Below are 23,053 nucleotides of genomic sequence, written 5' to 3'. Positions count from 1 at the left end.
AAAGAAAACCGGGAACCGTATAAATTCAAAAACCAGTTTGTACGGCATCATGGTTTGCGATTTTCGAGTTGATTTCAAAGTAATAAAACCTGTTCGGCACTATTAACCATTGACTCCAGCATAGTTTTATGTAATCCTGCTTAAATGCATTAGGCATAATGGTCACATGAAACCACAAAACACTTATTCCAAACATGGCAAATAATCACCATGACAGCAGTACACACATGTATGCCGGTGAATCACGCGACAGGGGACGAGCCGGAGCCGGCGAGAAACGTAAAAACTCGGTCCCAGTTGTAGCAGACCTCTGCCAGACACGATCAATACTTATGTGTCTAGACAACCCATCCTGCAACTGCAACAAATCCACCTCAGCAGTGTTTTTATGGTTCCTGGGAAACACAGCCTGAATGCAGCTATTGGAGTGCTTGATGTCTTCATCCGTAAATTTGAAACAATTTTGGTAACCATTTTCTTTGAATATTTACTTCCTGATCAACTTTTGATCATGATTTGATATACTTGCTATAAAACAGAAAAACAGAATTGTAATGGCAGTCCCGTTTAGCATTGAAATCTGTTAAGTTTAAGGTAAATTAATCTCAACCGGAGTAAATAAGTTTGACGATCGATTTTTACATTCGAATTTTTGACAGATGATCTTTTGGAAAATTGTTGAGTACATGCGGCAACGCTGTGCAGCTACTATTATTTGACACTAGAGCCACTAGTAATCGAAATAGTAATCTTACTCGTGGACTTTTCTCAATTTTCCGCAATTTTCAATTGAAATTTAATAACTATCGGTATTGAAAAACCTAAAAGATGTATGCCGAAGAATTTGAGGATGTAAGTGTACAATAATTACAACATGTTCTGTACCTATCATCAAAAACTTTTTCATTTGTAGTACGAGTATGAAGCCGATGCCTATGAGCCAACCGGGGATCCACGGCTTGATGCTGAAAATGAACGATACACTAGCTATGGAAGTGCTCCCCAATATGCTCAATATAGCATGCCGGATGTGATCAAGAAATTCATTATTTATTTTCGAGAGATGGTAAACTCTGGAAAGTTGTATGAAATTCAGAATGTCTACGAGAACACGTAAGCCCACCACAGTGCCTGTCAGACAAAGTTGAATTGTTGATCCATTGTTTTTTACTCCATTTAGATTTCCAAAATTAACTGAAGAGCACTTCAAATCATCCCCTTGGCCTGATGCAGATGAAGTTTCCCCATTAGTGGATGATGATCAACCGTTTCTGATTCTCTACAAGGAACTTTACTATCGCCACATTTATGCACGAATCCAAGGAGGACCAACAATTGAACAACGTTTTGAGTCTTACTACAACTACTGTCAACTTTTCAACCATATTTTGAGTACTAACTTCACTAATTTTTAGATGTTTGCCCAAAGCCTTCATAAACCATTTTACTACAGGTGCTAAAAGTCCAGTTGTTTTGGAGCTTCCTCATCAATGGCTGTGGGAAATAATTGATGAATTTGTCTACCAGTTCCAGTCTTTTGCTCTTTTTCGTTGTTCTCTTCATAAGAAATCAGGTACACCCATCATCTTATGCTCCATCTTTTCTTTTCTCACCATTTTTTTTTTTTTTTTACAGCTGAAGAACTTGAATTCATCAGAATCAACCCAACTTTGTGGAACATTCATTCTGTATTGAATGTGTTGTATTCTTTGGTTGACAAATCCAATATCAACCAACAATTGGAAGTAAGAAGGAGAGAATCATTATTGGTTGTAATTTAAAATTAATACAATCGATATGTAGGTATACGCCAAAGGTGATGATCCCGATACCGTAGCAGGAGAATTTGGCCGCCGACCTCTTTATAAAATGTTGGGTTACTTCAGTCTTGTTGGATTACTGAGACTCCACTCATTATTAGGAGATTTCTATCAAGCTGTTAAGGTTCTTGAAAATATGGAACTCAATAAAAAGGTAAGCGCAAAATTAAAAATGATTTGCATTGCTTGTAAACGTAATCCATCAATCTCATTTTAGACTCTGTACTCCAGAGTACCTGCCTGCCAAATCTCAACTTACTATTATGTTGGTTTTGCTTATTTGATGATGAGGCGGTATGCTGATGCTATTCGGACGTTTTCCCATATTCTACTCTACGTCCAGCGCACTAAGCCATTATACCAGGCTAAAACATACCAAAATGACCAGGTCAATTAGATTTAAGTGAAATGAAATACTGAAATCTTAATCTCCTTTTTTGTGTTTATAGATCAACAAACAAACCGAAAAAATGTACGTTCTACTGTCGGTGTGCCTCGTTCTTCATCCTCAGCGCATCGACGAATCTCTACAGGCGATCCTGCGAGAGAAACCTCATGCCGAACGCATCGTGCGGATGCAAAAGGGAGAACTTCAAGTGAGTTTCTGTTGATATTTTTTAAAGTTAAAGCAACAATTTAAATTTGTTCAATTATGTTAGGAATTCGAAAATGCATTCGCTTTCGCTTCTCCGAAATTTTTGTCTCCTGTTCCACCTCCTGTCGAAGCACCACCTGCCGATCATCGCCGTGAACCATTTCAACAGTTGGCAAAAGTTTTCATGGATGAAGTACAACAGCAACTTACTTTGCCAACGATTCGCAGGTATTTGTTCAACATTAGATTTGAATGTCCGAGTATTATTAACATAAATTTTCTGTTTAGTTATCTACGTTTGTACACTACTATGCCTGTCGCCAAAATGGCTGCGTTTTTGGAAATGCCCGATACTGATTTCCGCACCCATCTGCTATGCTTCAAACATAAGATGAAGAACGTCGTTTGGACTAAAGGCACCTCTGGATTGGACGGTGAACTCCAATCAGGCTCTGAGGTGAAATATCTTAGAATTGTAGTTCTAGTGGAATGTATCTTATTTACGCTTTTGCTCGCATTAGGTGGACTTCTATATCGATGGCGGAATGATCCATATTGCTGACACGAAAGTAGCTCGGCGCTATGGTGATTACTTCATTAGACAAATCCATAAATTCGAGGAAATTAACCGCGTATTGAAGACACAAAAAGTTTAAAAATCCGATGCTTTACCTCCTTTAAATATGTTTTACATCTTATTGGTTTTTCAAAGGCAAAATACATAACATGGAGGAAGTTAGTGATTTTTAACTTTTTTTAAAGAGAATTTTTTTCTTACCTTTAAGTCCGACAAGTTACAAGGAAGTCAAATGAAATGAATGTAAGGCCACCAGTGATGTTATGTACGTTTCTCTTATTTTTGAATGTATTCAAATGATAAGATTATTTTTATTAGAGAACATTTTTTAAATAATTGGACCGAAGATCTTACTAGAAATGTAGACCATTGGCATCCTCATAGGAAATGTAAAAAAAAAAAAATGCTATCTAAAATCAAACAAGGGGAATTCAAACACACAAGGGCAATTTGAAAATTTTCAGTTTCAGTCAAAGCATCAGTAGGGAATATGAGTTTTTTTTTCATGAAAAAAAGCACTAACAAAAAGGATGACACGCATTACCCACGGCAGATGGAACGAGAAGAATCGTATTTGCAGTAACGGGCACATGAAAAGGACCTTATGTCCCCTCTCCAAAACAAAAAGCATTCGATTACTGCTGGTTGAAATTAGAATATCAAACGTCAATGTGAGAGTTTTAAATAAATTTAACATTTCAGGACTGTAACAATTTGAAAATTAAGAAATAACAAGCTTGTCAGTCACCACCACAATTAGTCCATAGAGCTCACGACAAACAATTACGCACCATTTACCAGCCAGATGAAGAAGCACGCTCCGTACCAGAACATTTTATAACAATTGATATGTATGAAGTAGGCTTAGTACGTTTTCTTATCCAGCTGAATACTTTGTTGGGAAGTCGTCTTTTTTTTTAAGCCCAATGTCGCTCACACTATGCACATTCATAACCCATGGTATCACCAACACGCACACTAAAGTCATCAATTTAGATCCATAAATAAATAAGAGCTGTTGATACATGTCGACCACCATACATCGGGAGACTAATAAACTAGCCAAATAATATAAAAATTTTGAGGACCCGAGAATTATGAATCACCCATTCACTCAATCAAAATGATGCAACAAGACATGCGGGACCGGTGAAATCAAATTAAATCCATTTTAAAACTGAATAGATTAAGGTTGCTGTAAGTAGAATGGGAGACGGCAGTAAATTATTTCCTTTACCACACTGTTTGATTTCCTCCTCCTAAGGCGATAAGAAAATGCAGAAACAAGAATATTATGCTGCCAGTCATCTCTGCAATATTCTCACTTACCTCTGGATGATAACTGAGACAGACGGAGGGACGCTGACGGTACAAGCTTTCCTGAGGTCGTTCGCAGCGTAACGACTCGTTCATTTTGACTTCCTCCATTTCAATCTTTTGCTTCTGTATTTCACACCTGCAAGTTGTGTCAATGACTAGTAGTAGCAAATTCGAGTGGGGTATCTTGTGGGTGCTGTAGTGTCTTTCGCATTGGCGGGCGCCCAAATTGTTCGAGTTGCAGTTCTGTTTTCCTTTGACCGAGTCGGGTTTGTCGCCTTTAAATAGCTTTTCGGGTTGCAGCACATACAAGTCTGCCTGTTGGTCACATGGTCTCGGTCGGGATTTATTGGCATATGCGTTTTCCATTGATACAGCTTCGTCGTGGACGATGATTGAAATATCTCCGTCGGCCATGAATTCTCCACCCGTTGGAACCGGTCCTGAAATGGTTGATTTTAAAATAGAATTGATTCTGTAAAGAAAGATCTCATTAATGCATCCTTACCGGGACTACCATCATTATCCTCGTAGTGGTAATCCGATTGCTCTTGTTCCATGCCCCAGGCCCAGTCCGGATTGATCAAATGAGCAATCTGAGTTTGGAGCATTATCCAAGAGGCGCGACCAACCATCCATTGAACGAACCACTTCATGTAACGTAATGGTGTTAGCAAGAAATTGGCAGCACTGCGGTGCCCCTGCATATCCTTGCAGACAGCTTGATAGTCGTAGATGCGGACCCTGCAGAAATAAAGCAACCCCGATGAGGAAATCGAGCGAACAAGAAAGTGGCTTGGCTATTTAATATATTTTATACCTTTTAAAGACACCGTAATGGATCAATGAATCCATAACAAGCCAATCGATTTCACCAAAAAAGCGCCCTGTGTCTCTCTCCTCCTTTGAGATCACGATGTATCCGTGATTGTCCACTACGTAACACGACAAATCACCGGAACTGCAAGTTCGCCTGCATTGAACTCCTCCTATTTTGCATTGCATCGGTAGGTATGCGTAACAAAACCATCAAATGAACAAATATTTTTTAGTAGTAGTAATCCTTCGGCCTAGGATAACTTACCACGGAGGATTACTACAACTACTAAGTAGGATAGGATATATATAAATGTATACTAACCGGTGCACTGTAATAATCAAAAAAATATGTTTAAAAATGCTGTTTAAACTCTGTAGCTTGTCAATCAAATTTACCCCCGACGTGATGTTGAAGAAAGTTTCTCGGAAGGCGCTGTTCTTGTATTGAAGTCCTACGACAGCGGCGGGAGCTTTGTAGCCGCCCTTCTCGACGAAAATGGCATGAGAGGCAGTAACTACACTCTCATTGGTTACTCCTAATATGTGCACAGTGATAATGAATCTCAGACAAACGTTTGACTAATTACTCGTGGACTCTTCACATACCTGTACCCGTGCTGAACGGCACCGAGTAGACAAAGCTATCCGGTTCTACAGAGTATTGATCGACGGCCCTCTTGTACCAAGTCTGGTCGATGGCGTTGAGATTGGCCTCGCTAAAATGCCTGCATCCAACAGGGAAAACAACAAAAATGATGAAGAAACCGCCGTATGAGTAAACAATAAGGTCTAGCGTAATGCAAGAGTTTGTAAAAGGCAGCCATATCAATAATACTTTCAAGTAGACTATTAAGCTCGTCAGCCTATTGAGTTTTGCAAGGGATAAGCGGGTAAACAGAATCTACCATATACTTGATGACTGGCTGCTTAATGGCGAAAGCGTCTTTCCATGTTAGCCCATCTATACCAAGTTCAAACTTGCATCTACTGTACTCTGAACTCCTCTCGAAGCGGACATATATACCTCGCCGGTTTTCGTCTTCGTATGATGAACGGAATATCTAAGCGAATCGTTTTACGTAAAATTCTACTTTGGAAACGTTTCTTGAACTGGAAAGGTTTCCGTGGAGCACGCTTCACTCTTCTCGTCTGCCGATCCCACTGGGCATGCCTCCGACGTACCACATGCAAACTTGAGGCCCGTAAACATGTCGCAGTTATATTATTAATGCCATTATCAATAACTAACTAAAGTATTTTAATCAACCGAGTTCGTTCCCTTTACGATGACAACTTTTAACGGACCGTCATGCCATTATACACGAAATTTAACACTTACTTGTCATCAATGGTGCTGATGTCCTGCCAACGTAAGAGGCCACTGCGAGTGGCGACAAAGGCGACCGATATACCAAACAGCTTAAACATGGCGTGCCTGTATAGAAAATGAAAGGAGAAATGCCAAAATATTACTTCCATGTGATCAATCACAAGTTTTCTCTTAGCGGCCCTACACTAGACGAGGTGGGATTATCTGGCAAAATACAGTTCAACGCCATAATATAACCAAACATGTTATAATACACGCAAAACATTGCGAACAAATGCCACAATCACATAATAAAAGAGCAGCACAATAGAGAAGATCATTTGATTAATTCCAATCCTTGGAGCGGCATGATAGACCATGAATGATTAATTCCAATCCTTCTTTGGCAGCGATTGGGACAATGTAATAATTATTAAGAGCAGCAGAGAAGAGAAAAATTAAAGATTATTTTAAAATTGTTTCACTTTCAGTTAGTCGTTTCCTGTGAATAAAAAGCTATACATTATTAGTACTGAAACTCTGTGCGATACTAAATTCAAAGCGCAAGTAATTTCAAAGCAAACATATAAAAGTTCATTTTTAAAAAACGGGCCTAAGTGGGGAGCATCGAAAGAGCGACAGTGATGTGCCAAATTACGGCAACGTGAAGTCAAGGTTACTTTACGTTCGTGATACGTTACCTGGCTAGTAGTGCCATAAGCATGCCTAAACCTCTGTGTGATTAAGTGCCGGTGACACAAAAAGAGAAAATTGGAAGGAAAAAATAGATTTTGAAATGCAAAAAAATGATGCAATGGATTAGTGGTGCTCATGGAAAAATCGTGATGACATCAAATTAAAGCTAAGAATGTTGTCGTGTTTGATTTCGTGCATGTTGTGTGATCGTGAGTGAACATTAATCTAATATTATTCGTTTAAAAAGGACATATAAAAGGAAACACTTACGGATCTTGTCGGTCAATGCTAAGAGAAATGTTCTTGTCGAACACTTCGGTGGCTTGGGCGTCAAAAATCAGTGATTGCATCAAATGTTTGTCGCCTAGGAAAGAAAAAGAAATAATTAAAATAAATTTGATTAAGTTATTTATTAGACAAAAAGACTTACAGTAGTAGTTGTCTTCTTGTTTGTGAGCTTAGGGAGTCCAGAAGAAAAAGTTTAAAAAACGTTATGGCCAAATAAGTTCCTAAAAGGATTTTCATATTTCTTACAGCGGACAGTGTCGTGGGAAGGCCGCGGGTGCTTCGAGTTCCAACGCCATCGCTCCCGCTGCGTCCGGCCGACAAAGTGCAGCACTTGAGCCTCGGGCGTATCGAACGATTTCAGATGGTCGTAGTTGTAGCGGCAGTAGATCCTGTTTGCCAAGAGAGCAATCAATATAAGCTTACTGATGGCCGTTTGAAATCTTCAAAGTTTCGCGGGGCTTTTCATTACCAGTCGGGGTGAATTTTCCAATTCTTGCCGGAGAAGAAGGACGAAACTGTTCCAAATAGGACACAAAGAGTCGGTAACAATAACCTACGATCTAAAAATAATATTGACTATACCGTTGATGTTGTGATCAGCCGACAGACGCTTGACTTCGGTTTCAGCCGCAATGCGAAAATCGCCGTATCCATCAGGCAGCGCCAAACCGAGGCTATAAGGGGTACCCTTCAGCCCGCGGTAATAATAGCGCTGCCGACGAACGCTGACTCTCTTCTACAATTGAATAACATTTGGCTTTTAACCGCTGGAATTTTTGTTGAAATCAAATTTCCAAACTTACCATGCCATCGTGGTGAATCCTCACTTTGAACGTCATCTCACCCTCGCGCCGCTCGATCATGTCGCGGCGCATCTGAATTATTCATTTCAATTCAAATGAAATGAGTTACGCCACATTTCAGCAATGATTCAATCACAACTTACGGTCATGAGATTCGTGTCGTTTTCACGCGGACCGCCGTCTGAATCGACCAACTCAATTTCGGACAAATCGACCGTGTTGTAGTTGGGTTTCAGGAGTCCGTCCGCGTCCTATTTCAAATCGATCCATCCGTCGTCAAATGAGAGAGATTAGTCTTAATTTAATTTGATGATTGGATAACCACTTTCGTACCAGGGGTCGGTGATCGGGATGGTAGAGAACGTAGCCGTTGTTGTTGACGATGAACGAGTACCCGTTAACACCCAACTGGATTTTTAAGTATTTTTTTAAATAGAAGGATCCGACAAAATCCATTAGGAAGGAAATGATTATTATAACACACGACTGAACATACCTTGTAGGCGGGCGTTCGTTTCTTCAGTTCCGTGACGGGTATGTCCGTACCGGCCACTCCAAGAAGATTGGCGGTCCTTACCTGATCATGGCGCCACGAAGATTGAATTACGAATTTGTTTGATCTCGTTAAAATCAGAGAGAGAGAGAGAGAGAGAGGGAAACTCCACCTCTAGCCACACTCCTACACAGCACAGTTCATTGCGAGATAGGGAGCGACTAAGAAATTCTACGTTCTACCGTCTAGAACAGCGTCGTGCAATGTTATACAGTATGTACTATATGGGGGTAGAAATGGATCTGATGAACGTTTTGGCTCAACGCCTCAACTAATTATACAAGACGGTAAATGGAGACTAGAGCATACCAGCAGCAGCAGCAGCATTTACTTGTAAATGGTTGCACGAAGACAAAATTCTTCGGCAGCACAATCAAATGGACGCTATAGACTGATGTGTGTGTGTGGCATCATCACTAGATACTTTTAGTCTACGCTAGAGATCAAGGATATGGATAATGAATCAATCAAACGACATTCACACCCTGTACTGGATGTGTTGTACCTCGCCACTCGTTATTTAATTTGAAAAACGTCTACTGGAATCTATGGTTGTAGGCAACTGCACCACGTTTTGATACACAACTCAAAGACTACACAAGTTTCCAAACTGTGAAAACGGCTAGGCTACATATGTACGTAAATATAATGGCAAAACGGATAATATTTCGGTTATACGTTTCCAACCATAGGGTGACAATAGCCTACACGAGTATACAGCCAAATTGATCTAAGCCTGTCATTGCCCGTTCAAATGGCCGCTTCAACTATGTCTAGATAAAAGATGATATGCGAGTCTGTCGAAAAAATTCACGTAGGAGTAGGAGCAGCAGCAGCGGCGGTTGCAGCAGCACTACGCAGAGTATCAGTAGGATCAAACCAAAATCCCATCATGCAAATGTTGCGGCATTGTTTCCATATGAAATTGTCTATACGTCAAAGAGTTGGCCTCTTCCATAAACGCTTGATTACATTGGCAGCTTTCCGTGATTTGAAATGAGAATTTTTGTTGCAAATAAAACAAAAGAAAAATCGCAAATGTCTGAGCGTTATGGAAGATTCCAAGCCTTGACAGCGGAATCAAACAAGGTCAAAAAGAGCTACGAAAAAGTGTCTAAGATATGTAGTATATGTATAACTGTGGACTATCTATTGACAAGCTCTACGGCGGCTGCAATTATATCTGCTTTGATTCGTTTCGTTTCTTTACCGTTCGCGTTTTCTCTTCCCAGATGTCGTTGATGAGTATTTTCTCAATGATATTCTATTGTACAGAAGAAATTCTTTGTTTTATGTATCCCCAGCATCGGTTACACTGGTGTTTTTAAATAGTGTCAATTGACTTTATAAATATCAAATGTCAATCAGCATGTTAAGTTCAAAAAGACTATCAAGAGGTTTTCTTTTTTTAAAAAATGAAACGGTTTGAAAAATTCAGACAAAGAAAAAAGACAAAAAAAGAGACGTAAAATAAAAAAAAAATTATGATTGTCTTACCGATTCATTCTTGCGGTCGTAAACTGGAGTAGCCACCGAGACCGCCATCAAGAATTTCGGTTTAGTCCGAGTCTGCATAGTTTCAAATGTCGGAATTAAAATTTTGTTTAAAGTAAAATAACAACAAATTTGACCCCAACTTGCAACCAAACACCGAGTATAAACATAAAAAACATCAAATAATAGATCGAACATTTAAGTGTCGTGTCCGAAACATGAGCTTCTAAAGAACGAAATATAGCGAGAAAAACGTGACGATCAAAATGAAACGGCTAAAAGTGAAAAGTCAAAAGAATATATGAGCACGAAAGGCGTAGTGACGTAATTTTACTGAACATATGATGTGCGCATCGGCATAAAAATAAGAAAAAAAACACAAGGACCTCATAGTCGATTCGTTTGAGCCAAGCTCTGAGAGTCTCAGGCTTGACAAGCGCCTCAGCTCGCGGTCCATCAGGATTTCGAGTAGGAGGTAACACTGGACGGGGAGTGGTGCTGGTTATCTGGACAACATGCGTTGGACGGACCACCAAATCACGTCACAGACGTACAGACACATGCAAATTGCACAGGGGCATTCCCCCACATCCAGCATGCACAAAACCGAAAAAATCACGTTAAAACGGTTGGAAACTGAAAAGATAAACTTGAAAAAAGTTGCATTATTAAGTCGTCAAAGCTACGAAATTAGTATTCAAATCAAAGAGACTGACGCCTTGACGGTTATTCTGCTGGTTGCCGGCAGGAATAGCTGCTTCTTCGCGCTCCTGTTTGATCCGATGAGCATTGAGCCGCTCCTCATTGACGAGGTTGCCATAGGTCAAATATTGTTCAACTGTCATACTGATGGTGGGTCTGCCACTGGCATCCCGACTACTGTTGGTCGTCACGTTTGAAGTGTCGTCGCTTTGGGCGTTGTTCCGATCGCTGATCAACCGCAAGAGAGCACGGTAGTTGAGCGAACGATCCCGCTGCTTCCGACGTTCTCTTATCTCCCACAGCCAGTCACTCAATTTGGGTTCCTGGTATGGGTCATGCAAAGGGGATATTTCTCCATTTCATTCACTCAAAAGAAGGTAATTGCACATGTCAAGCACATCTCGTTAAAAAAAAAAAACTAAAAATCACGTGGCTGGGAGTTAAATCTAAATCAAGGCTTAAATTCTAAGTTTAATCACTCTCACTAGTAATGTTGGGGTTATTATTTGTTTGTCAATAGTTTTGACATCTAAAGGGAGTTAGAATGAGCACGTTGATGTATCTTAGGCTAACTATTATGCAACAGCAAATATTCGCGAAGCTTTCACGAGGAAATAATGGAGGGGACCTTCGTTTCTCGAATCGTATTTTCCACCAATACCTTTGTTGGCAATGAATCCTCTGCTGGGTCACAATGGACACTTGACAAAAGGTAAACAATGGGAGAAATTGGAATGGAAATGTCGATGGTCAAAGGTCATAGGAACTACATGAGGATATACAGAGACAAATCATTGGAACGGTCACAGAGTCCACCAACAGAGAATGTATGCATTCACCATTATTGGGCACCCCCACTCTACGAATTGTACCAACATTTCCTTATTGGCTGGAGAAATGGCTAAACATTAGCTGTTTCAGTGAAATTAGTTTACGATAACTAAAGAAATATTCAACATGTGGCAGAAACTGTCAAAATAATTCCATTCCAATGTAAAATTGAAGGCTTACCGCTATGTCGATGTAAGCTGAAGTCCAGATGACGGGATGATCTTTTTGGTACATAACCATGGGACGAGAGAGGACTGGAATATATTTGAGCACTTGCTCACGAACTTCAGCCAGGGATGTGACTCGAGCAAAATAGCCTTTAACACATCGAATTATACATATATATCTTAAGTAAAATGTGACAGAGTTTTCTTCAACAAACCTTTGTTTTCACATGCCATATTAATGGTGGCAGAAGTGTCGATGATCTCCCGACCGATGACGTAGGAGAAGATTCGTACTGGCCTGTGTGGCAAATTGTATTTTTCCAAGTGTTCCTTGTAATTTTCGGGAGCCCCATCTGTCACCAACATAATCGCCTGGTTGCACTGACACCCTTGCATGGTTCGGTTGTACTGCATTTTCAAGACAAATCATAAAATGAACTCCAACTAAACTGTTTGATATGCCAGCACGTGGGCCCGTTTTTCCTCGACAAAAGATTTCACAAATGCAGAAGACGGGAGTAGTATAAAATTAGCAGTTGGCAAACCTTTTGCAGAATTTCAAAGGCCGTCGTGAAAGCCGACGTGAAGTTGGCAATGTCGCTCGTCTCCGTTTCAATCATGCCATTGCGCAATTCCCTCAGATTCTCTAAATTGGCCTTTTATATAGAAATAATGACGAGGTTATGTCACTCAATTGAATTGGCTCCTTTTGTTTAGGCGAATAATGTAATTGTCCCCCTTGTACCTGGACAACTTTGTCTTTGAAGCACGGGACGACTGGGACGGGAACTTCGCTGAACTTGTAAATGTTGATAAAGTCATTCTCCGAGAGAGTGTCGAGTAACGTGAGAACGACGTGTTTAGCAATCTCTTTACGGACTCCAGTCATGGAGCCAGAAGTGTCCACTAAGATGATCATATCCTTGGGACTGGCAGCCGCTTGGAGATACCAGGGTCTTAGACGACAGTCGAACAAGTCGGGTTCCCATTCGCCCTGGCCCCACTTGGTGGCTGTCAAAACCCATTTAATCAATTGCCATTTATTTACTTTAAAAGTAACCCTAGTCACGTACCTGGATACTGTCGCATAAATCCTGTCGAACTGCCAAAGTACTGCCAAGTTAGTGACGGATCCGACTCGTAATTGGTCATAAAGATGCGATCCAGTTGCTCCGACCACTGGATGCCATTCAGCACGTCCGGAGCTGTAAAAATACGGTCGCATTAAACTAGAGTATAGCCATACCATGAATTCACAAAGATTGATCGAACGGTTTAATGTAGAGAGATTACCAATACATATAGACACACACATAGGGGATAGCCTTTTTTATTCGGTTGCCTCCAATATCTTTGCTCGTGTGACGCAATAGTATGTATATCGGCTCTTAAGAGGAAGCACTCGCCAGAGCCGATCCGATTGTACATTACGCTAGCTTAGGCTGAACACGGTCGGATAGCTGCACAAAATTCTCTCAACTTATTTTTCTGATTCCTGTATACAGGCTTATAAACAACTGGCGTTGACTAAATTTCAAAACGGGCCATATTTTATACGGGGGGAAAATATAAAGTAGTTAAATCAAATTTACCTCCGTCGTAAACGTTGGTGGGAACGTGAACGGCGCTGACGCTGGTGTTGATGCCCACGTTGCCAAAGTGCAGACTGTTTGACATGATGAGCGCTTTGTGGTTCTCGAGCAGCTCACCGGCCAGCGGCCCGGCTTTATGGTACTGGTTGAGACGTTTGGCGTTGTAGTAATCGATATTCTCGTTGCGCTGCTTCATCTCGTACAAATCTTGCCGTGTTAATCGCGAATGTGAGACGGACAGATGTTCAGCCGCGTCCATAATCCGCTGTCAAGTTCAAAAAGATAAAACAAAAATAAGGGGGTGAGAAACAAATCAATAATCCGGACGCTTGATTTCATCGGTAGATTCAAAGCGCTTATTCTTCCAATAAAAAGTCTTGTTTGTTTCACACAAACCTGATTTGCTTAGACAAGTTGTTTCTGTACCATTCGAACATGACTGGACTCGGTGTAGACTTTTTAGATTCGTCCAGTCATCAGTCCCAGGCCAGAAACAACCTTGAGGGTTATGTTATATTCACATAAAGATAAGAGGGCCAGCAAACTCAGACGTGGCCAATAAGGGCCAGCCGAGGCAAGCCAATAAGGCAAGAGATAAATAGATGAAGAGAATCTCAAAGAAGGCAGCAGCACAAGTAGAGAGAGAGCCCAGTCCATTTCCTAGCCGCTGCATGCGCAGTCCCGTCCAACATAAATGAGAGTTTAATCCGATTGGCCAGCCCCACGGATATATACACACACACAACTACACTACTAGACCAGTGAGAGAGTATAGCCCATTTATTATATAAGCCACGGGTATGTACAGCTGCCGGTAAATGTGTGCAGTATAGCCCAAACATATAGAGAGTGAGTACTACTATCCAGCAAAAGGCAAACGGCCAAAAACCCCACCCAATGGGAGACGTTCTGTCTCCAAGGCGATCTCCTTTCCTGCTGCCCACACACACACATGGACGTTGCGTGACTCTGCAACCGGCTCCACCCAATCTCATATGGCTGCTGTTATTCTACACGTCTTGTACTTTCCTTGTTATTTCTTATTTTTTTTTTGTATCCCACTTTCCTCAGCTGCCAATTCTTATAGCTGGGTAAAGTATTACACATTGACTTGTGCATATTTGCCCATAAACAAGGAGAGTTATTAAAGTCGCGCTAGACGTCTGCAATAAAATCTCATTTGCTTCTATTTTGAAGGGGATTAAATTCGGCTGGAATACAATTAGAAACCCGTTCCGAGAAACGTGAGAGCTCTACATCTCGTACGTCATCTGGCTGAAAGATGGTTTCCGTTTGGTGTCCCGCCCTACTACACTATACTACACCAAGAAACGGATCGATGCCGCTGCGCCAAAGCTTCACCATTTGTACTCCTCTATACATCTTGGCCATGTTAAACAGAGGCCTCAATTTTTCTTTGTATATAAAGAAAAGGGCTGTGAGTACTAGGTTATTCATGAAACGACGTGCCTCACCTCATTCAATAAAACGACTTTTCACGAGGCGTCAAAAAAGATTACCCCCATCAAGTATAACGGCCTTGTCTAGAATTTCTGATGGGAGAAAAGCTCTGATTGTTTTGTCACTTGTTTTTACCTTGATAGCTTCGATCTTGTCGCCCATCATGTTCTCCATCTCCTCGGCCATCTCTTTAACCATGGCGAATCCGTCCACCTGTTCGATTTTGGCTTCACTCTGGTAACGCTGCAAAGAAAGAAAAAGAAAAATCAAATTATGTTACATCCAATTTTTAGACCTTTTTAGAGCTAATGGAGAAAATAAATGTGTAGGGCGAATGGGCCGGGGGGGAACTTCTGGGAAAGAATCCCGACCTACAATGCGACTGTATACTTTAATCCCATTTGCAGCAGCAGATGTGATCAAGTCAAAATTTGATGGACAAGGACAATGCCATCCGGCCTGATGTTGCCGCCGACCTTTTGCCTTGATTGCTTCGATCAACTTGGGGCTATTACTCTTGGAAAAAAAAAGAAAGAAGGGCGGGAGCTCTAACATATTGTAAGGTTATCGATCCTATAGTACCAAGGATTCATCTGCGCAAAAGGGCGGCGGCTAGCGCACTGGTGAAACCAAAATTCGAGCTCGGTAGAGAGAAAAACATTTCACTGGCTGATTTTTGTGTAGACACAGTTGAATACACTCACGATATTGCTAGGTAGCAACAACTATTTGTCATTAGTTTATTCTTGTGTGTGTGTGTGTGCTTTAATGCCGCTTAGTCAAGCGATGAAAAAGGGAGAACGAGAGCGATTGAGCTGGTCCAACAATCGTCAAAATGTATAGACGTGGAACTAACAGTTGATTGGCATTTAAATCGAAACTAACGTCACTGCGCTATTGTTTGGTTGCCGAGTCCATTTCCTGGTGTCCTCCACCCGAATAATGGGCGATCGAAATCATGTTAACAATAGGCTAACGTTATACTATTTGATATGTCTTCCAATCAGTTGAGGGAATACAATCGATCACGAAGCCCTTGGCAGATAAGATTCCAACTTGAAAAAGAGTTTCCGTTCGCTCTTTTGCCTATTGTATGAAGAGCCCAGCAAACTGGAAGGATCTGTTCCCTGGCATTATCCGGACTCCCTATTCTTCTCTCTACAGCTAAAACTAACCCTAATAACTACTACTAGGCTACACAGCAGAGTCTCTTTGGCTCCCCGGGCATTTATATAATACGTCTAGACTATTGTACCGTCTTGGTCCTCTGTATAAGCTCCAGCGTGTACTACCTAAAGTTCTGAACAAAATTTCAAACTTTGAGAGACGGTTAAGTGGCATATTCACTCTGAAAATGGCGCACATGTCACAACCGAGTGAACCTGAAATGTCGCCGTCTATTCAAATCGAGACGTGTGTAATTCGATGAATATCTGCTGTTTACAGCCCAAACTTGGCTAGACAAAGAAATCGATACGTAAGTAAATCTCGGTGAATAAATTGGAGGGGGACTTTGGCAATTGGCAGGATTTCTTTTCTTGGAAATGATTGCGTATTGACATAACGAAGACGCGTCAACAGAACGCTGCAGGGATGGGGGGTTATTGGAAAATGCCAGAATAAATATTTCTCCTTTCGACTCTATATTCAATGTTTGCCAGTTCAAATAATAAAGCTGTTGATAATCGCTTTCTCCCCAGCTCCATAAGGTCAATACTTTTTTTTCTTTTTTTTTTGGGATAATCATCTGATAGAAGAAAGAAAGAAAATAGTACAATTCGCCTTTCTTCTTTTTTATAGTCTGTTATACTCGTCTATATCCTCTTGGCATTGATGACGTCTTATTCCCAGCCATGCGCGCCCGCTCCGCATAACTATAGAGTATCCCAGCAGCATAAGTATATATGTCGCCTACACATATATACAAATGCATATAGATAGGCCCATATATATATACCTTTAGACTTGTTTATCCTTTCCCATTTCTTGACGGCCCAAGCCGGGCAAATCCGTTCCCATCAACTTCAACCCAGCGCCCGTTGCTCTCACAGTCTCAGTCTCTCCTTTTTTCTTCTTTTCCCCTACAGACTGACACGCCAAATCCCACAGCCACCCCCAACTTGCAATTGATTTTCCACTGTTGGTTTCTTTTTCTCTTATCAAAAAAACAAAATGGCGTGAAACCCGTTAGGGGCTGCTGGGCCTGCTGCTGCTGCTGTTTGTTTGTCTCAACTGCCGTTCTCTGCCAGCGCCGGAGAAAATGAAGAAGAGCGCGGCGTCTTTGGACACACGTATCGATCAAGCTGCGGGAAAGGAAAAAGGAAAACAGAAAAAAGAAAAAGAAAAGTATCTATCCCAGCTACTATATAGGAAAAAAAGAATGGTCGGAAAAGTATATAAGAAGATCCCGCCAGCTTCGCTCTCAATTCTCACTCCTTCTCCCTCCCGTCCGTCCGTCTCTCTTTACATACTGCTGCTGTCACGCCGGGTCTCTCCCGCCGACACACACACACTCTACGCAATCGGGACTGTTTGCTTCCGAGAGAGAGATACATATATATAGGCCAGCTGGCCATCCATCCAGGATCGTCTCAGTTAAGCTGGTTGTGTGAGCATCGAGAATGCCGTCCTGCAACAATACGTATAGTCTAGCTAAGCTCTCAGCGTGTGTGCCAGCAATGCATCCGCATTCCTTTTATTTTTCTATCCAGCGGGCGGAGGGTTATTCTTTGCCGAGTTTTTCTCTGATCGATTCAAATGCCAACCCGCCCAGGTTTGGTCGACCGAAACAAACAAATAGTATATCTACCGCTTGGCAATTTTGATGAAATACTCTCAAGGCAAATAAAATACGAAACTGTTGATTATAAAAGACTCTCTTGAATTCAGACTTATATCGCAACAATGGCCGCCCCTTTTATAAATCGCGCACTCGAGTATTAAAAAAGGCTATTGTTGCCCACGTAAAAATTCATAGATGGGGCGGTGACGTAAATAACAATGAGAAATGAAGGGGTGGGAGAAACAAAAAGCCCTGACGTCATTTAACCTCCCCCTTCCAACAATATCCAACGCTTGCTTCTCTTCCGGTAATAGTACATGATTCCTTACGTGTCGGGGCACTACTGGTATAACGTACAGACATGGTGACAAAATGATGTAATATCTCCTAGACGGCGCCGGACCCCCCTCCCTCCCCCCTATAAAAATCTGTCACGTCTATAGTAGTATGGACGTACACGTATATAAGGGAGATTGCATTTCTCTCTCCATCTTACTCTTTGTCTCTTTTCTGTCTCTTGAGCCAAAATCAGATTTATAGCCGAGTCTATAGTACAAGTCTGGAACGGCCGCCGTGTTCGTTGATACTGCGGTAGATTTGCCCGCAACGTCTATCCCGTGTTACACACACATCTCTTATAGCTATATATATATTTATAGATGTGTAGGTTGTGTTTCTAAGTATTACAGGAGCTGCTGGATATATCAAGATGGGGGTGGAGGGAGGACGTGGCGACAAACGTTGTTGTTATCCCCGCCAGAGACCACCGCAGATAGATTCACGGTGATCAATGATAGGCAATCGATTATGTACCAGGCATGAATAGCCACGACTATATACGTGGGGTGATGGTATTTTTGGGTTTTTTTTTTTCTCGGATGCACTTGCCCAACATTTCCGCCATGGGCTACTTAATGGAGAGAGAGAGCCCAGCTATCGGAATAATACAACAATTCCTTGGTTGTTCATCCATCAATCTCGTGAGCCATTACGTCAATAACACGTAGAAAACAGGTGCTGTGTAGAGTATTGATTATCCCAATCGTTAGATTGAAGACCAAAAGACGCAATTCGGGTACATCCGCTCGTGAATTCCAGACACTCGAGACGCTATTCCCCCATTCGTGATTTCTGGGAATCAAACCAACAATTTGGGAGAAAACTTGATTTTGAACCTTCATTTTGTTTTGATTGTGACGCCACTTTGAAAGTTTGAATTACGCGCCCTTTAAAAAAAAAAAAAACCCACGCCAAACTAGGATAGCGTGAGTCGTACACAGTGTCTTTTATGTCTAGAACTAAACTTTCTAGTGTCAATTTTCTTCTAATAACTCCAGTCCCCCCAAAAAATAGAAGAATACTTAATTCTTTAGCTTGCAAATAAAGTTTACTACTCTCCATAATAAAAAAAAGAAGCGAATCAAATAAGGCGGAAGAAAAGGCTCGCCAAACTAACACACTCGAAATGACCGGTCGATATATACAAGTATGGACAGTTTTTCTACACCATCTGTTCTATAGTTCCCCCCCTGTACCTTATATCCTATGCAACCGTATATATGTTTTTCCCCTCTATCCTGATATCTACTTTTTTCTCGTTTACATCTCGATTGTACAAGAGGATACGCGACGCCGAGATGTGTCAGCTCCAGATCTTCTCTCCTCCAGCCGAAAAAAAAGCCGCTCCTTCAGACTTCGGCGTTTTTCCACACGGGCGGACTCCACCCCTGGATTCTATCTAGCTCTCCTCCAGTGTTATGGCGATGGCTATCGCCCACTAGTCCTTATAGATATTTCCCTTCTAGACGACGGTGTGTGGGGTTTTATATAATACAAGTTCCTTATTCAGCGGAATAAGGAAGAAATGGGGAGCAGTCGCCTCTTCGAGATGTTTCCGTTCACATTTTCTTCGCACTTGGCTCTTTCGCCTTTTACACACATTTCACCCCCTCCCCCAAACTATCTGATGGAAAAAGGCAGACGAAATAATAACCAGAGTATCCAACTCATTCCTTGACTTCACATTCCACTTCCGAGGAATAGTGTGACAAGCTGTTCCGTGGCAAGTTCATCAATACGACCATCAGTTTTTTTTTGAAGAAAACGAAAAAAGGTGATAGACTATACACATAAAGTTGAGCTAATAAAAAACGATACAAACTAATCAAGGACTTTCTTCTTCTTCTTTCTATACTGCCAAATCTAGATTATACTGTCTTTTCTAGCTGCGAATGGCGTCATTGATTTGCCGACCTTCATCGCCAGGCGAATCTATAAAGCACATCTGCAACTACGGTTAAATATATCTAAAGGAGTGACGTCAGCGTTTGTTGATCGAATCGGCGCGGAGCAATGTCGGAGAAATCGGCACAGAATAACCGAACTGTCGAAACTTGCTTAGACACAGTTCAGTAGCTATTAATAGGACCAAGGTTCCGGTCGAAACCATTTACCAACCAATTACACGAGAGACTAATAATCAATCATTTCGAACCGAATGACGATCGTGTTTTACGGATGGGCGTTTTTAAAATCCCGGAGATCAAAAAATGTCTATTCTATAATTTGTTCGATTGGTAAAATAGACGTACCTCTCTGATTTCCCGTATCCTGGTGACTTGCTTGCCGATCTCCCACATTTGTGCGCCGAAGCGGATGGCCCAGTTCGATATCCTGTCAGATAATTGCGGTCATCAATCGAAAATCAATTTAATTTCAAATGCAATTTCTATAATGATATTCTAAGGGCAACTTACTCGACATGAGGTAGATCCGTTTCGGCAGCTTCGACCGACGACGATATTATCACAGCCACAGAAAAGAACAAGCAGATCAATGCAGACGACGTCATTGTCGTTGACGCAGATTTCCCTGGCCGAGCCTCGCTGCTCTGAGCCCTGGTAAATAATGCAGTGCAACGTAATCCCGAACAAGGTGTTTCACTCATCAGTTTGATTTTTTTTCCGCCCCCCAACAACACTGGTTGTCGTATTTTTAGACCGGAGGCAGCAGTAGCACGACGATAGGCAACTAAGCAGACGACTGTGTGTCGGTGTGTAGGGGTATTTGCACTGCACGAAGATCTCACATTTCCCCCAACCCGTTTCACGCGCCGTATTCGTGTGACTAGAGATCCTTTTACACACACGTATAGACACACTGAAAGCTATAGGAAGAAGAGCTGCTGCTGCACCACCAATGATGGTGTGCTGTGTCGGTGTGCTAAGTTACGCAACTTTTATATATCCTTTACGCCACACACACACACACACAACTTTGGCCGAATCAATGTAATTTTTATAATGCAAGTCAGTCCACCATTGGTGTACGTCTTAAAAAGTATAGTGAGACCACAGCAAACACTGTTACAAACAGAAGATTGGCCACTTGAGATGATGAAGTCGGTCACGTTTTCCCAACAACAATAGGCTCGGACCACTGTCTGATGCTAATAGAGTCCCACTGCACACTTCTGGCGGCGAACGTCGGCAGCCAGTGATGGGGACTGCACTCTACCGTCAAGACTAAGCGCTGCGGTCACTTGACAACATTTCCACTTTCCCCCCACACAACTCGAGTCAAAAACTCAAAATTGAATTCATTTCGCAGTTTTTACCGAGAAATTTTCTATTTTAAATGTTTTTAAAGAATAATTTTAATTATTTATTCAAATTTCATCTTCTTTTTCTGAACTTGCTGTTTAGCCAAGTTTGGAGGAGAGATTTGGGTTCAAATCGATTGGCGGTGAACGGGTCTAGGCTTGACGGCGTAGTATAGTCGCCGTCTTGGGCTGTATCGACCGTTCGTTCAGTCCCACATGCGCACAAACGATCCGGGGAGTTTTTCTTCCAACAACGACCGGTCCTGGAAGAGGAGCTTTCCGCACTTATTTGATATTCTTTCTTTCTTTTTTAGCTCCACTTGATCTTAAAAAAAGAGGAAAAATAATAATCATCATCATTTTGGCGTCTGTTTTTTATGATTTCCTTTTTGGCGATAGTGTCAAAAGAGACTCTGCTTCTCATTTTAAGGTGGTAGAGATATATATACACTCCTGCCTAGGATCGGTTTAATCGGGCGTGTCTTATACCGTATATAGGAAATGAAATCTAGCAAAATCAAACAGATACTACTACACAACATTCTTCCAGCGATGATGAAAAATATCTACGACGGGCAACAGCAGCTTGGATGGACCCAAAAAGAAAAGAAAAATCTAAAATAAAAAAGCCAAAGGATGTGGATAGAAAAACAAAATGGCTAAAAAATTGTGGACGAAAATGAAATGCGTCAAAAAGGCCCACAAAGAAGGTTGATGGATGAGCTGCGCGCTTGTATAGTCTTGATCAGAAGAGATGCTTATTATTATTAATTTGAGGGATAGATACTATCTCGGTCGAGTTTGTGGGCGCGGAAAGGGAATTAATTGCGCGATTCGCCAATAAGGCGATGCGATGCCGGCTGGTGTGGAGATGCGCAATTGTGCTTGAAGTTTTGATCCCGAGTAATATAGTAGTAGTAGGTGTCAGTAATATGTCATCTTCTCATCAAGGTGGCGACTGGCCAGACCTCCAATAGTCATCCGACCCGTCGTATATTAACGGGGACCCGAAACAGAAAAGCGGGACGGGTCTCTCTGTCGCTGTCACGCTTGTCTGCCATTAACAGTGCTGCTGCTGCTGCTGCCTACCCCGTTCACACACACAATATATTGCGTATTAGAGAGAGAGATACACACACACAAGTGCTTGTGCAGTATGTGATGTGCCATACGCATTTAAAGTTGTCGTACTACGTCGTAAAAATAGACAGTGGGCCGTATATAGAAGAAGTTGGCGAGTGCTGCGATGCGATGCGATATACTCTTACTGGCGTCTCGGCCATATAAGGATAAAGTAAGCCATAGGCCTCTCTTCTCTCTGTCTGTGTGTGTGTATCTATATGTACGGAGAATAATACACCAACTTCTAGACTAGCATAGAAAGGTTCAAAGGGAGAAAGAAAACTCTAGCTAGAATAAAAATCGATGTGCTGGATATATGCGCCGTTTCGGTTTTACCCAGCACACTACTACTACTATACATATACGGCCTAGTGTATATATCTTTTTTGATGCTGGCGCTTTAACAGCGTCGTTGCTATATGGGCTCCTGTGTGCATCTTTAACAACACGCTAGGATACTTTTGTTATATGGGACGACTGTACCACAGAGCGCAGGGCCAATTTTGTGATGAAGGAGAAAAAAA

At 41.6% G+C, this 23,053-nt stretch overlaps 2 protein-coding genes across 10 annotated transcripts; one reads left to right on the top strand and one right to left on the bottom strand.

Annotated features, from left to right (window-relative positions):
• The first annotated feature begins 682 nt into the window (after positions 1–682).
• LOC124204697 (eukaryotic translation initiation factor 3 subunit L-like) lies at positions 683–3,154 on the top strand. Its single transcript, XM_046601824.1, has 11 exons — positions 683–852; positions 914–1,113; positions 1,181–1,392; positions 1,454–1,573; positions 1,636–1,745; positions 1,804–1,974; positions 2,038–2,208; positions 2,270–2,416; positions 2,480–2,643; positions 2,704–2,872; positions 2,937–3,154. Exons 1-11 carry the CDS (start codon positions 829–831, stop codon positions 3,069–3,071), a joined length of 1,623 nt encoding a protein of 540 aa, XP_046457780.1. The 5' UTR covers positions 683–828; the 3' UTR covers positions 3,072–3,154.
• A 104-nt stretch (positions 3,155–3,258) lies between these two features.
• On the bottom strand, positions 3,259–21,278 carry LOC124204544 (voltage-dependent calcium channel subunit alpha-2/delta-3-like). 9 transcript variants are annotated; one of them, XM_046601617.1, is made up of 32 exons: positions 20,563–21,278; positions 20,398–20,479; positions 15,160–15,267; positions 13,564–13,828; positions 13,045–13,176; positions 12,717–12,982; positions 12,517–12,627; positions 12,187–12,379; positions 11,985–12,121; positions 10,988–11,296; positions 10,658–10,777; positions 10,275–10,346; positions 9,988–10,041; positions 8,721–8,801; positions 8,558–8,632; positions 8,368–8,475; positions 8,225–8,296; positions 8,004–8,157; positions 7,891–7,936; positions 7,668–7,810; positions 7,564–7,590; positions 7,404–7,497; positions 7,139–7,171; positions 6,468–6,563; positions 6,153–6,320; positions 5,735–5,853; positions 5,525–5,664; positions 5,451–5,457; positions 5,130–5,298; positions 4,818–5,053; positions 4,322–4,752; positions 3,259–4,251 (listed from the first exon to the last, which is right to left on the bottom strand). In XM_046601617.1, exons 1-32 carry the CDS (start codon positions 20,751–20,753, stop codon positions 4,153–4,155), a joined length of 4,338 nt encoding a protein of 1,445 aa, XP_046457573.1. In that variant the 5' UTR covers positions 20,754–21,278; the 3' UTR covers positions 3,259–4,152. The 9 variants fall into 9 exon arrangements, with proteins under 9 accessions (XP_046457573.1, XP_046457599.1, XP_046457578.1 ...); XM_046601643.1 differs by lacking the exon at positions 6,153–6,320 and having other exon boundaries at positions 20,563–21,277; XM_046601622.1 differs by lacking the exon at positions 7,139–7,171 and having other exon boundaries at positions 20,563–21,277.
• Between the last annotated feature and the right edge of the window lie 1,775 nt (positions 21,279–23,053).

Source organism: Daphnia pulex, chromosome 2 (genome assembly GCF_021134715.1).
Source record: "Daphnia pulex isolate KAP4 chromosome 2, ASM2113471v1".
NCBI lineage: Eukaryota > Metazoa > Arthropoda > Branchiopoda > Diplostraca > Daphniidae > Daphnia > Daphnia pulex.
This window is presented reverse-complemented; position numbering and strand designations above follow the sequence as displayed.